This window comes from Panicum virgatum, chromosome 6K (assembly GCF_016808335.1).
Source record: "Panicum virgatum strain AP13 chromosome 6K, P.virgatum_v5, whole genome shotgun sequence".
Taxonomy (NCBI): Eukaryota; Viridiplantae; Streptophyta; class Magnoliopsida; order Poales; family Poaceae; genus Panicum; species Panicum virgatum.
In genome coordinates, this window is record NC_053141.1 from 18,745,727 (window position 1) to 18,760,961 (window position 15,235).

Genomic DNA, 15,235 nt, shown 5'->3' on the forward strand with positions numbered 1-15,235 from the left:
CCCGTAGCTCTGCTTGGAGTCGTACTCAGGCTCCAAATGACCGAGGGCAGCTCCGCGAGCCACCTCCGGCCGAATTTGTTCAGCTTGTTGAAGATCCTTGGCTTTAGTCCTTGGAGGATCATGTCATTGGCACGCTCCACTTGCCCGTTCGTCTGTGGGTGTGCCACAGCCGACCAGTCCACATGTATGTGGAAGCTATCGCAGAACGCCAAGAACCTCTTGCCTGTGAACTGGGTGCCGTTGTCGGTGATGATCGAGTTTGGGACCCCGAACCTGAAGATGATGTCGGTGAAGAACAGAACTGCTTGCTCGGATTTGATCTTGCCAATGGGTTGAGCCTCGATCCACTTGGAAAACTTGTCGACCGCCACCAGCAAGTGGGTGAAGCCCCCGGGCGCCTTTTTCAGCGGACCGACGAGGTCTAGTCCCTACACGGCGAATGGCCACGTGATGGGGATGGTCTGCAGAGCATGGGCCGGGAGGTGTGTTTTTCGAGCATAGAACTGGCAACCCTCGCAGGTCCGCACAACGTCGGTGGCGTCGGCGACCGCGGTGGGCCAGTAAAAGCCTTGCCGAAACACGTTACCCACGAGGGTGCGCGGCGCGGCGTGATGGCCGCAGATGCCAGCATGGATGTCGCGGATCAGCTCCTTGCCCTCGGGGATGGGGATGCATCGCTGCAGGACACCCGAGGGGCTGCGCTTGTGCAGCTCGTTGTCGATCAGAATGAAGGACTTGGCCCGTCTGGCGAGGCACCGCGCCTGAGCGCGGTTCGAGGGTAGGTCCCCTCGAATCATCCAGTCTAGATACTGGACGCGCCAGTCTCGCGAAGCGGGGGCCTCGTCAACTTCCATTGCTTCGGCCTCGTCCGCGGAGGTGGTCTCGAAGTCAATGTCCATGGGCTCGACTTCGTCCGCCGGGGAGTTCCCGCCGGAGGGCCCAGCGGACGAGGGGCCTGACTCCGTCGGGTCCTTGAACTCGACGGAGGGCTTGATGATGTCTCGAGCGAAGATGTTCGGGGGGACGGTAGTCCGCCCTGACGCGATCTTCGCTAGTTCGTCGGCGTCCTCGTTGTACTTACGCGGGACATGATTGAGCTCTAGGCCGTCGAATTTGTCTTCGAGGCGGCGCACTGCATTGCAGTATGCCTCCATCTTCGGGTCGCGACAGCTAGACTCCTTCATTACTTGGTCGACGACAAGCTGAGAGTCATCGCGTACGTCGAGGTGTTTGACGCCGAGCTCGATGGCGATGCGAAGGTCACTGAGAAGGGCCTCATACTCCGCCATGTTGTTTGACGCTGGGAAGTGTGGGCGTATCATGTATCGCATATGCTCTCCGAGGGGTGAGATGAAAAGGAGACCGGCACCGGCGCCGGTTTTCATCACCGATCCGTCGAAAAACATGGTCCAGCATTCGCCCTGGATCTGTGGTGGGGGTAGCTGAACGTCCGTCCACTCGGCCACGAAGTCAGCCAAGATTTGGGACTTGATCGCCTTGCGGGGGGCGTAAGTAAGGGTTTCCCCCATCAGCTCCACAGACCATTTGGCGATTCTACCCTCGGCTTCCCGGTTGCGGGCTATCTCTCCCAAAGGAAAAGACGAGACCACGGTGACGGGATGGGCCTCGAAGTAGTGGCGCAGCTTACGCCGGGCCAGAACCACTGCGTAGAGCAGCTTCTGAATCTGCGGATAGTGTGTCTTAGTTTCAGACAACACCTCGCTGATGTAGTACACCGGCCGCTAGATGGGCAATGCATGGCCCTCCTCTTGTCTTTCGACCACGATCACCGCGCTGACCACTTGGGTCGTCGCGGCTACGTACAGGTAGAAGGGCTCGCCGTCCGTGGGTGGTGTGAGAATGGGGGCACGAGTGAGTGATGCCTTCAGCCTTTCGAGGGCTTCTTGAGCTTCGGGGGTCCACGTGAAGTGCTCGGTTTTCCTCAAGAGTCAATACAGGGGTAAGCCTTTCTCGCCGAGGCGCGAGATGAACCGGCTAAGAGACGCTAGGCATCCCATGACCCTCTGTACCCCCTTTAGGTCTCGGATCGGTCCCATCCGAGTGATGGCCGAGACTTTATCAGGGTTGGGTTCGATGCCCCGCTGGGAGACAATGAAGCCCAAGAGCATGCCTCGAGGCAACACGAACACGCACTTCTCGGGGTTAAGTTCCATCCCTTTGGCTCGTAGGCAATCGAACGCGATCCTGAGATCAGCAACCAGGTCGTCCGCCTTCCTGGATTTTACAACGATGTCATCGACATATGCCTCTACGCTGCGCCCGAGATGGACTCCAAAAACGTGGAGCATACACCGCTGGTATGTGGCTCCGGCGTTTCTGAGGCCAAAGGGCATCGTAACGTAGCAGTACATGCCAAAAGGCGTGATAAAAGAGGTCGCGAGCTGGTCGGACTCTTTCATCTTGATTTGGTGGTAACCGGAGTGGGCATCAAGAAAGGATAGGAGTTCACATCCCGCAGTAGTATCTACAATCTGATCAATTCGTGGCAAAGGAAAGGGAACCTTCGGACATGTCTTATTTAAACTAGTGTAATCTACACACATCCTCCAGTTTCCACTCTTTTTCTTTACTAATACTGGATTAGCTAGCCACTCGGGATGGAATACCTCTTTGATGAATCCGGCCGCCAGAAGTTTCTGCAACTCCTCGCCGATCGCCCGGCGCTTGAGCTCGTCGAAGCGTCGTAGGCGCTGCTTCACCGGCTTGGAGTTGGGTCGGACATCAAGGGAGTGCTCGGTGACCTCCCTCGGTATGCCAGGCATGTCCGAGGGGCTCCACGCAAAGATGTCTGCGTTGGCGCGGAGGAAATCGACGAGCACCACCTCCTATTTGTCGTCGAGGGTGGCGCTGATCTGCAACGCCTTGTCGTCGAAGCAGCTCGGGTCGAGGGGCACCTTCTTGATACCCTCGGCGGGTTCGAAGCTCCCGGCGTGCGGTGCGTGGAGTCCAAGGCCTCGCTTGCCATTTTGTCGAGGGTGGCTGCGAGGGCCTCGTCCTCCGCTTGAGCTTCCACATGCTCAACACACTCAAGTCGCACTCGTAGGCGTGCTCGAATGAAGAGCCGATGGTGATGACGCCCTTCGGACCCGGCATTTTGAGCTTGAGGTAGGTGTAGTTGGGGACGGCCATGAACCTGGCGTAGCAAGGACGACCAAGGATGGCATGGTAGGATCCTCGAAACCCCACCACCTCAAAAGTAAGTACCTCCTTGCGAAAGTTGGCTGCCGTGCCGAAGCAGACGGGCAGATCGATCTGGCCGAGGGGTTGGACTCGCTTCCCCGGCGCAACGCCATGGAATGGCGACTTGCTGGGGCGGAGCTTGTCCAGTACGATCCCCATGAGCTCCAAGGTGTGGGCGTACATGATGTTGAGGCTGCTGCCTCCGTCCATGAGCACCTTGGAGAAGCGGGTGTTGCCGATGATGGGGTCGACAACGAGCGGATACCGTCCCGGGTGCGGGACGTAATCGGGGTGGTCCTCTCGGCCAAAGGTGATGGTATCCTTCGACGAGTCGAGGAAGGATGGCATGGCTTTGGTGATGGAGAAGACCTCGCGGCGCTCATGCTTGCACTGCCGGGAAGTCATATTCGTCGTTGCTCCTCCAAAGATGAAGAAGGCGTTCTCCACCAGGGGGAACTCGTCATCTTCACCTTTGTCGCCAGCATCCTTCTTCTTGTCTTCGTCGCGATGCGCGACGCGATTGTAGTATTTCTTGAGCATTTCGCACTGCTCGAGGGTATGATTGACCCGGGCCCTTATGGTAAGGGCATGGCTTCTTAAGCATGTCGTTGAATTAGCCACTACCACCTCGAGGGGGCCTCGAGGTCCTTTGCGGTCTGGGGCGGCGGCAAAGGCCTCCTCGGAGTCTCCTGCCTGCCCCGACCCGTGCTGGTTTGGTGGGACCGGCTTCTTTCCCTTCCTCCCGCGCTTCAGTTTCTTGGCGGGGGCGTTGGGCTTGACGCTGCCACCCTCCGCGGGCGCATCATCCTTGCGCTTGCTCGACTTGTCGTCGAAGATGGCACCAACGGCCTCCTCGCCGGCGGCGTAGTTGGTGGCAGCGTCGAACAGTTCATTGGTGTTGACGGGTCGGCTTCTCGCGAGCTCATGCACCAGGTTCCTGCACGTCGTACCCTCGAGGAAAGCGTTGATAACCTCGACGTGGGTGACGCTAGGGAGCTCGGTGCACTGCTTGGAGAAGCGCCGCACATAGTCACGTAGGGAGTCGCGGGGCTTCTGGCGACACCCTTTGAGATCCCAGGAGTTCCCAAGGTGCACGTACGTGCCCTGGAAATTTCCCACAAAGATGTGGACCAAGTCGGCCCAGTTGTGGATGTGATCCGCAGGCAGGTGCTCGAGCCACGTTCGTGTGGCGTCAGCAAGATGAAGAGGAAGGTTGTGGATGATGACCGCGTCCTCTGTCGCGCTGCCTAGCTAGCACACTAGGCGGTAGTCGTTAAGCCAGACTGCAGGATCAGTCTCGCCCGAATACTTGACGAGGGTGTTGGGTTGTCGAAAGCACGGGGGAAAAGATGATGTTCGAATCTCCCGGCTGAACACCCGGGTGCCCGGAGGCTCCGGTGACTCACCCCTGTCGTGCTCGGGGTCGAAGCGTCCACCCCGTCGAGGGGTGTACCTCCTGCCGTCGATGACGTTGCGGGCGTCGCCGTCGCCGGCGTGCCCGCGAGTGTCGCGGATTCGCTCCCTTACGGGAACTCTTCTGATGCGCTCGTGCACCGAGGGTGCCCTCGCGCCGGGCGCTATGACTGCCTTGCCCTTCCGTGCTAGTGGTGTGTGCACAGAAATTTCGCGGTCCTGGTGCGCAGTCCCACCAGGCTGCTCCAGGGCCTTCGAGCGCATTCGAGACGCAGAACTCTCGGCCTGCTGCACAGCAGCTTGCTCGATGAGCTCCTGTGCTTCGCGGCGCAGGTTGCGGCCCGAAGGCGTCGATGGCTCGGGCATAGCTTGAAGTAGATAGGCCGCAGCGACGAGTTTTTCGCCGGCCGTTTGCAGATCCGGAGATTTGTCGACGTTGTCGTCGGCCAGGATGCGCTCCCGGGCAACACATCCCGCCGCCTGGGCGTGTGCACCACGTGCGGTACGCTGCTGCTCGAGTGCGGCGCGTAGCTCCTGGGTTTGTTGACGCTGCTCGTCGAGTTTGGCCTGCAGCTCATTGAGCTGCGCCAGCTGAGCTTGTCGCGCCACCGAGCTTGACGAGGAAGGGGCTGCAGGTGGGACCACAGGTGTTTTGCATTTTTAGGGCGATCTTAGTACCCCGATTAGGGTGTCCCTAATAGTGGTACCCGATTAGGGTGTCCCTAATCGTGGTACCCGACAGACAGTCTACCCCTCTTTTTCTGACTTGCCCAGAGACGTTGTCCTCTCTGACTTGTTTGATTTTTGAACGGCGGATGGTCCGCCCCTAGGGCGCGGACAGTCCGTGAAGTGCTATAACGGTCGATTCTAACACGTAATGATTGTGTTTCCAGCCATTGGCTCTGATCTGCGGACAGTCTGGTTTTTCTAAGGCAGACGAATGCCTAGTTTTCATGCGTTTTGAGTGTAACGGCTAGATCCCGAGGGATACCCTATATATATCACACATCCGGCCGTGGGGGAGCCCTCTTGGCCTCTTGAAAAGCTTTCTTGACATACTTGAGCTGGTTTCCCCCTCTCTCACACACTCTTTGCTTAGGAATTGCATTCTTGTGAGTGTGAGAGCATCCTAGTGCATTACATCAAGAGTTTGAGCTTTGTGGCACTAGGAAATCTTCAAGCAAGAGTCATCAACTTAAACTTGGGAATTGCCGCTCCCTAGACGGCTTGGAGGAGTTGATTTCGTGGAGCCCTTCAAGGAGATTGTGGAGGAGCAATAAAATTGGTTGTGAGAGGTCTTTGTGCTCACTTTGCCGGAGTGGTGAAGAGCCACTCTAGTGGAATCGAGGTTTGGAGAGGTTCATTGATTCAAGCCGGCTCAAGATCAAGGGGAGTCTTGATAGAGGAGCGGTTGATTCTTTGAATCCACCTCAACGTGGATTAGGGGTGACCGGCAAGTCATCGACACCACGGGAAAAATTCTTGTGTCAAGCTCGGTTATTTCTTTGCTCATTTCAATCCTTGCAATTTACTTTGAGCAATTGACTTTCCTAGTGCTTGAATTGTCTCTTGTCATCCTAGGTTGTAAACCCAACTAGTGATAGGTTTTGCTAGAAGTAGAAGCTCTCTTGTTTTACTAATTAAATTTATCTAGTGTATGTGTTTGAAGTTTAAAACTGCCTATTCATCCCCTCTAGTCGGCGTCCTTGATCCTACAGCGCCACCCAGGGGAGCTCGACCCTGCCGCCGCCGAGCTCCGGCCGCGCCGCCCGGGGGAGCTCGCCCCCGCCGTAAGGGGAGGGAGCTCCGCCCGCGCCGCCCTAGGAGCTCGCCCCCGCCGCGTACCCAGGGGAGCTCGTCCTCCTCGGCGCTGGTGGGAGCTAGTCCTCCTCCTCCGCGCCGGTGGCCAGCGTGGATGGGAGGTGAGGAGCGGGGGTGGCTGGAGAAGAGGGGAGGGGAGGGGCGCGGAGGGGAGAGGAGGGGCAGCGATGGCCGGCGTGGAGGGGAGGTGAGGGGTGGCGGTGGTCGACACGGAGGGGGAAAAGGAACGGGGAAGGAGGCGGACGACGGGACGAGAAAAAGCTCGGGAAGCGACTCCAGACCCTTCTCCGCCTACAGTGGAAATATCGCTTCTGGAGTTTTTCGCTTGTTGAAGAAGCAACCCCATTTGGGGGAGCTTTTAGAGCTTTTGGAAGAAGGAAAAGCTCCCACAAACAGAGCCTTAGTCTTTTGTTTGTTATTTGCTCACTTGTTTGATTTAGTGTTTAGTACTTGCTCATACTAATGCTTGTAAACCCTTACATGCTCAATTGACTTAATGTTAATTAGTTTTTGGATTAGTCTTTCGAAAATGCTAGAACTCGGGCGCCCGACGCGTTGGACACTTATAGGCCACGTGCAGATTCCTGCTCCACACGTTTGACGTTTCATTTTTCTTTATCACCGCTCGTCTCGAGCTCTCCGCTTCTCGACGGACACATTTCTCATGGAGGACGCCACGGTGACTCTCGACGGCCTAGCGCGTCCTCTTCCTTGGGGCTCGCGCAGCCGGGCGTGGCGGCAGCGGAGCTCGTGCGGCTAGACGCGACCAGCGGCGGAGCTCGTGCGGCCGGGCCTAGCGGCGGAGCTTGCCGGCAACACTGCCGGTCGCGGGCTGCTGCTCCCATTGCTTCCCCGCGCCGGCCGACGGAGACGACGCGGGCGGCAGCGGAGCTCACACGGCTGGGCGTAGGCGGCAGCGTGGGCCATCGGGGACGCGGCGGCTCTCGCGCAGCGGCCAGAGGCAAAGCTACCCGTGCCTAGGGGCGAAGCTCGCCGGTGGCGCGGCTAGCTGCGGGGTGGAGGTGCGGCAGATCCCACATGTGGTGATGTTGCAGTAGGTATCTTGTAATGTTGCAGTAGAGTTTTTTGATGTTGCAATAGATACCTCATGGTAGATAGTGATGTTGCAATTATAATTTTTAGATGTTGCAATATTTCTCCTCTTTGCTATTGATGAATGTTGCAAGAGATATGGTACAAATGTTGCAGCGGGAATTTTTCTTGAATTCGGTTTCAAAGGTGTATCTGATTTTTGAATGTTTGCAAGTGATGAGTTTCAATGTTGCAAATATTTTTATCATATGTTACATACACTACATTTTCATGTTACGGTGGAGCGACTGAGAGTGATTCATCGGACGTCCCGGCGCAAGCACTTCCGTTAATCTTTTAGTTTGATCTCTTGTGTCGTCTCGGATATTGTTTTAAGGTAGCTAGTTAATCGCTTTGGCCAATATTTCAAAAAGGACTAACGTGCTCACAGGTTTATTTCTTATAGCTTCTTGCTTCTCGATACAAGTGCAGCTTTTGTTACTGCTTGCTTCAGCTAATTGTTGTTTTGCTTGTACACTGAATATGATCGTGCAAGCCATCTGAGTTGCTCCCTTGCACGTGTTTGTTTGGAACCAGTGTTGCAAAGCGTTACTTACTAGCTTGTGTCAGGCAACAGCTTTTCTAGCTTTGCATGTTTGTTTTGGTACTTTGATAAATCTTCACTTCTGCTTCGTGTTGTGTTTTGCTCGAGTACTTGAGATGGTTTCTCTCCAGTGATTTTTTTCTGATCGACTTTCATGTGTTTTATGCGAGTGGGCGAGTTTTATATGTGCTTTTCCTCACTTTGCTTCTGCTTGTGAGTTCTGCCTTTTATGTGGGAGTATTTTTAGTGCCGGTAGTCGTCCTGAGCTACACGGTATTGATACTCACCATTTGAGATGTGTCGGGTGCAATCGGGACTTTTTCTCTACGGTTTTTCAAATTGGATTTGAGGCTCTCATTCACCTCCCTCTGGTCGCCTGTTCGGTCCTTCACATACCTCTATTAAACAAGTCCACTCACTTGTAAACCACCAAAGATTCCATAGATTTTACTCACAAAAAATATGTCATAGGATAAATTATTAAGTATATATAATACGTAAATATACATTCATCTCCAACCATAAATTCAAAATTCATTACATATAGACCATGTCATTTATCTATCCATCCACGTTGAAGTAAAAAGCCACATTACCTCTAGATTTATATTAGCAACAACATTTCATACTTCACCCAATCATTATGAGTCATGTCCAAATTTGGTATATTATCACATATAAGTATGTGTGCTGTATTATATATGTAGAGGAGTAAAAATAGAATATTAAAGTTGTAGCAAAGCAACAGCCACATTCACTTGCCTTTACTGACCATGTAGACATGGCATAGATGCCTTGTAGCAACATCACCTACTAAACCACTCATGTATCAGAAAAAAATAACTCCAAATGACATAGCCAAAGAAATATTATTGATTCTATGTCCAAAACCTCCAATACAAAAAGGAACCTACGAACAACAATTTTCATCACCAACATTGATGAATAGCAACAATGCTTCTCTTTTTCATATCTATTTTTATACAATAATGAATGGAGTGCCAAAAAAATAGATATTTCAAAACTACAGAGAAATACCTAAAACTTTCATAGAGAAACTTTATTTTTATTATGGCGTTAAGATGATCAAAATTGCAGTTGAAAACAAAACTTTGAATCTGCCAAGAAAATCAGGACAGCAAGTTTCACATTTCCATAACTCCAAATCTATTTGTCCAAAAATTCTACAATTTCACCGGAGGATATAGAATTCCATGATCTACAACTTTGGTATTATACATAGTTGCATTAGAGGTCAAAATAATGGCGTAAAGTAGGGTTAAACATTGACTGAAAAACTCTGTCAACAAAACAGTACACCTGAACTTAAATCCATATATGGAGTTCCACTTATCCAAAAAATTATGTACCAATGTAGAAAGCTTATAAAAGTCACTACAAAATTAGCCTAGTTAGAAAGCGTAATTTTGTTTCTAAGGGTTCCGAAAACCTTATAGGTCTAACTTTGTTCAGAATTCGTCAGAATATGACAGTCAACTCATAAAATTCATATCTCTCAAATTTCTCGGGCTAAAATCACGAAATTTGATGAGCTACTAGATTTAAATGTCCCCTATAACTTTGTAGTTCATCCCAAAAATCAATTCGGCCTCTACATGCCCCGAAATCCACTCTCAATACTGCTACAATAAAGTGACGAATCTGAAATCCCAAGAAAGCTCTAAAATGTCATTCCTTCCCCACTAATCCACTAAATATCCAATTAAAACTTCATCATAGGCAACTAATCAGCGTAGGAAATGAAAAAATCGGACTCATCTTGGTTTTCCCAAACCCTAGGGCAACGGGAAGGGAGGGAAAAGGGCCAATCCACCTCGAAGACGCACCTCTCCGTGCACCTCTCGCTCTCATCGTTCTGTTTTGGTACTTCCCCACAAGGAATGGTGATGCAGAGCTTGGATTCAAACATAGGGAGCCATGTGAGGGGGAGGAGAGAGAAGGAACGTGAACAAGGTGGGGGAGATGTCGGTCAAGAGGGAGGAGCGTTAGTGAAAAGGGGTGGGCTGGTTGGGCCTTGACCTTCTTCTAAAACTGCCTTTTTTCCCTTTCTTTTTTCATAGTGTTACAAAATGGGTTCATCCCATGTACAATTTTTTGTGTGTGATGGAATATCATCAAGTAATAAACATCCTTCTATGTTTGTAAGATGCAAGAAATGTACTTGATCTCTAATCTACTTTTCTTTTATGGAATATAAATTATCAATTCTCAGTCACATTATGGAAACTATAGCATCAATTTGTATCTATTAGAATTGAACTCTTGAAATTTTACTGGTATATACTTGTTCTAAAATGTGCAATATTTATAAGTACATTAAAATATATTAATTTACAGCTCAAATTAAATTATCCATGTCAAAACGCACAATCGCTGTTTTTTTCTTTTCTTGAGCTGGCAGCCGAGTTGATTCTTTCTTAAAAAAAATGAAGCGCTATTGCAAAACTGGACCCGGTGGAGCAAATAATAAGAAAAAAAACATAATACCTGAACCGGTGGACCGGCGCCGGCCGGCCTAATCCGTACGACGGCAAATGAAAGGCTTGGTTTTGTTTTTTTAGGGGGGGAAATGAAGGCTTGGTTGGTTTCTGGGGGATTGGGAAGCCGAAAAAAACAGCCCAAGCTGCCAAGCAGCCCATCACCGGCCCAATCTCATCATAAACGAACGCGCACGTCTCCGTCGCGTCGCTGTAACCCTAGCCTAGCCGCCCCCGAAGCTTCCCGTCCCTCTCCTTGCGGCGGCCGCGGGCGGCGCGGCGAGTCGGCGGCAACCCCGCCCCCCTCCCACCCTGCGTCTCCCCACCTAAACCCAGCTGCTCCGCCCCTCTTCTGAACCGCAGATCCTGTCCTCCGCGTTCACGAGGACCACTCAATCCACCCCCACTTCACAGGGCGGGATCTGATCGCAATCGGATCCCCGCCGCCGCCTCCTCCTCCGGAGGGGCCCGGGCCCGACGACGACGGAGGCGAGGGTAGAAGACGGAGGCGAGGAGGACGACGAGGCGGAGGACGAAGAGCCCATGCCGGCAGCCGGGGCTCGCCGCTCCACACGCGTATTCATGCCCAAGGCGCCCAAGCCGCTGCAAGCCCAGGATCAGGCCGACCCCGCAACCAGGGTCCTCCGCTCTGGCAAGCGCCTCGCCGCTGATCGGATCCGTTGGGACGCCAAGGAGGCCGCTGCCGCCGCTGCCTTCAACGTCGACGTCGACCACGACCAGCAGCACCTAAAAGAGGATTCCCCCAAGCCGGTCCTGCCGCCTCTGACGAAGTCCTTCGGGATCGTCTACACCAGGAAACGCCGCCGCCGGAGGCACCCCGCCGCTGAGGTCCTCGCCGAGAACGAGGACGGCAGCAGGAGGTTTGGGATAGTATACAGTAGGAGGAAGGGCAAGAGATTGAAGGTCGCCCCTCTTCAGCTCCCACAGGGGCCGGACGCCTCCTCTGACCTCTCTGCGGCGATTCCATGCTCCTCCCAGGAGTTCGCGTCAAGAACTGGCTTCTTGGATGCTCATTTCACGGCCTTTGTGGATGGTTCTGCAGCACAATCTGGGGCTCTGACGCTTGTCGTCCTTGTTGATACGTCTTGCTCCAGGAGTTCTCATCGGTTCCAGGGCCTGCTTCTACCCGTGCTGAGGTGGATGCGCCGCAGTCGGCAGCGGGACAAGGTCCGAAACCTAGTCACTTTCATCTTGTCTGCTGGCGTTGCTGCTGCTTTTGCGTCGCAGGGGGTGCACTTTGTCAAGCTCCAGCGCCTGAGAGCTGTAAGCTTTCTACAGCCTTCATCTGCCCTATTTTAGTTTCTTGTACAATTGGTGTAACATTTATGTTTCTTTTTGTAGTCTGCATTGTTACATAGACCTCTGCTGCAGTGTGGGTGGTGTGCACTTTACGGTGCCAAGAAATCTGAACCTCTGGTGTCAATTGTTTTCTCAGCACTTCCTTCATACTTTTGGAGCTTGCATTCTTCTGTAGCTCTTGATTCCATGTATCTGCCAGCTGTGATTCGGGAGAGCAGCCCACTGTCTGGGGTAGCTGAAGGAATCTATACTCACACTCCTTTGTATGTGGATTCTGGGGCTCAGAGCACTGGGATTGCCAAACTCACTAGCATTGGCAGTGATGAACCTTTCAGAGTGGTCTCAGACTACCTGCCCCTTGAACAAGTTGCTGGACTAGTGGGGCATGGTCTTAAGCTAAAGAAGCATCAAAGGAAGAGGAGATCAATGAGGCATCCCCGAAGTCGACGGCGTCTTTCATCAAGATTACCTGGCAATGCAATTGGGATGAAGCAGAGCACAGTTGCCATCCATACAGAAGTGAAGATGCCATCGAATAGTCAAGAACCTCCCGTGGAGCCTGTCCATCCTAAAGCAGCATTAGAAATTTCTCTTGATTTGCTTGAAAACATGGACGAAAGCGATGTTTCGACTCCCATGGGATCAACTAGGAGAAAGAGATCTTCTTTGAAGAGTCCAGTCGACAGAATGAATGAAAGGCTGGCCTTGGCTGAGGTGAGACAGAATATAGATTCTGTTCACAGCAAAGCAAACCTTTTAATCATTCAAGCTGATAGATGCTGGAGGGAAGAAGGTGCTGAAGTTATGCTAGAACTATCAGATACCAATAAGTGGTGTATAGTTGTGAAGATACAAGGTGTTACTAGATACTCCCTTAAGCCTTCAGATTTGAGGTCACATGTTGTTAATCGTCATACTCAAGCCTACATTTGGGCAATTGACGATGCATGGAAGCTTGAGTTCACTGATAAGTGGGACTGGCTGTTATTCAAAGAGTTGCATGTTGTGGGCCGTGAGCGCAATTCCCAGGGGAAACCAATCCCAATTCCTGGTGTACATGAGGTTTCTGATGACATGGAAGGGATTGTTGCAGATCCTTTCTCACGCCCTGTGGACTATATCAGGATGGTGGATGATGAAGTTGCCCGAGCTCTCTCGAGGGATTCTATTTATGACATGGACTCAGAGGATGAACGGTGGCTCATTCAGTTGAGTCATGCATATTCCAATCAAAATAGCTCTCAACGGAAGCATACCTCTTACGAAGATTTTGAGATGATAATAAGCATATTTGAAAAGGATGCCTACAACAATCCCAAAGGAATAATCGATTTGGGTGAGCTTATTTCCAGATATCCTGCTTTAGGAAAGGATGACAATGTGCATGCTGTGTATGAGTATTGGACAAATAAGAGGTCTAAGCGAGCTGCACCACTGCTAAGGATATTTCAGGTGATTTTGGGGATTTCGTACTAGTTTCCAAGCTTAGTTCTTTTATCACCGCTTTCTCATTTGTATCGTCTAGCCTTGACTATATCATATACTCACTCCATCCCTGAAAACAAGTCATTATAGGATTCAAAAATTGTCCCAGAAAACAAGTCATCTTACTCTATTTAGAAAGCGCATGTGCCTGCAAGAATCAATTAGTGCCAAATATGGGTAATAAATAGGGGCAAACATGGTCATTTTACCTTGTTAATTTGTCCTAGAATTCCTAGGATGACTTGTCTTTTGGGACAGAGGGAGTAGGTAGTACCAGTTACCTATTTACCAAGCTTTATTTTTTTTACAGCTTGTTCTTCTCTTTCTGTCAAGCTTTAATTGTGTCATCTAATTGATACGCTGTTTCATCCTTAGGGTGCGCCCTTACGGCGAGGACATCTATCACAAAAGTCTGCCATGAAGAGAAAGAGATCTTTCAAGAGGCAAAGAAGCCAAGCTGGCCGAGGAAAGCCTGAAACTTTATTGCAAGGTAATTATAATTACTCTTCATAAAAACTCTACTGTTAGATGTCATTAGCAATAAATGTACATATGACAAGGAAATCTAACCATGAGACAACTGCCTTGTATTATTTGTGCATGATTCAACTGAAAAACACATTTCTGGTTCAGACTGAAAAGTAAACAATATTTATCTCCCTTCCATTTTGACATTTTCACCTTGTCTCCTTGACACAAAACAGAAGCCTTGCTCTGCCCTAAATTTGATAGGTCTAAGAGAACTAGTCAATGATTTAGTATTCACATGACTGACCTATTGAGGAATTAAATCGAGATTCATCTATATAATATGCATTATTGTTGACAGATCATGCTGAAGAGGAGGCTGCTTTGCAGAGAGTTGCGCAAGCTGAACGTGCAGCAAAACAGGCTGTAGAAACAGCCGTCCGTCTTCGCAATAGAGCCCAGTTCCTCATGGCAAATGCAGAGCTCGCAACATACAAATCTGTCATGGCTCTCAGGATTGCTGAGGCTGCTAGGATATCTGACTCTTCTCGAGATATTGTTTGTACTATCCTTGACTAAAGAAGAATATGTGCTGTTCATTGATTTGTCTGGAGGGCATGGGCAATACTCTCCTTTCTTTTCTTTGGTCACTTCATCGCCCATGGTATTGGCTTTTTGATAAGCTGTGGAGCTATTTTTTCCCCTCCTCTCATGTTGTTAACTTTTTCAAGCCAATTTTGAGGCGAATGCTTGAACTCAAAAACTGTAATTCATGTATAAATGAAAGTAGCTAGCTAGATTCTGTATCTTATGTGTACTAATGTTCTGTAGAGATGATGAAAGAAAAAGTAGAAAAGAAAACGTTGCAAGAGATTAGTGAAAATCAAGCATTTGTTTGCATCCTTTTTTTTGTCTTCAGTGACATGCTGTCCATAATGTGATTCTTTCCACCATTTTATCAGTATGTCTTGTATACTTCACTGAGTTTATTTACTTTATTTTGTAAATAATACTTTACTATCCTCTATTACAATTTGTGCCCATCATTATGGAAGCAACATAATCACTTCAAGGAAAGGTAATTGTTTCTGTTGTGCTTGATTGGCTTGTCTCCTTGCCTTGGTCCATGTGCTATATATCTGTTTCCACCATTTATTGTACTTTGCTGTGTTCTGTGTTTTACCAACTACTGGTGGTGGATCTGCTGTTTGTACTGACTTCAAGGAGTGAAATAATTCAGAAATTGGTGAAACAGTAGGAAACTACTTCATTGGAGAGAGAGACCACAGTAAGGCCTTTCTTTTCCATCTTTGCTTGCACAATGTCTTCCTTTTAGAAACAGATTTGATTTCACGTGTTTTTATTATCATTATACTCTGTATATTTAAATTCT

The 15,235-nt window shown here is 50.2% G+C and overlaps 1 protein-coding gene across 1 annotated transcript; it reads left to right on the forward strand.

Moving 5' to 3' along the window:
- The first annotated feature begins 10,774 nt into the window (after positions 1–10,774).
- Positions 10,775–14,744, forward strand: LOC120711971. The gene is made up of 4 exons (XM_039997649.1): positions 10,775–11,853; positions 11,932–13,341; positions 13,750–13,864; positions 14,204–14,744. Exons 1-4 carry the CDS (start codon positions 11,113–11,115, stop codon positions 14,419–14,421), a joined length of 2,484 nt encoding a protein of 827 aa, XP_039853583.1. The 5' UTR covers positions 10,775–11,112; the 3' UTR covers positions 14,422–14,744.
- Positions 14,745–15,235: the final 491 nt, after the last annotated feature.

Excerpts from the sequence above, each read along its gene's own strand:
- LOC120711971 (XM_039997649.1), top strand. The coding sequence starts at position 11,113 with ATGCCGGCAGCCGGGGCTCGCCGCTCCACACGCGTATTCATGCCCAAG. Across the intron at positions 11,854-11,931 it reads AGCTCCAGCGCCTGAGAGCT|TCTGCATTGTTACATAGACC; the intron begins GTAAGCTTTCTA and ends TTCTTTTTGTAG. Across the intron at positions 13,342-13,749 it reads CACTGCTAAGGATATTTCAG|GGTGCGCCCTTACGGCGAGG; the intron begins GTGATTTTGGGG and ends TTTCATCCTTAG.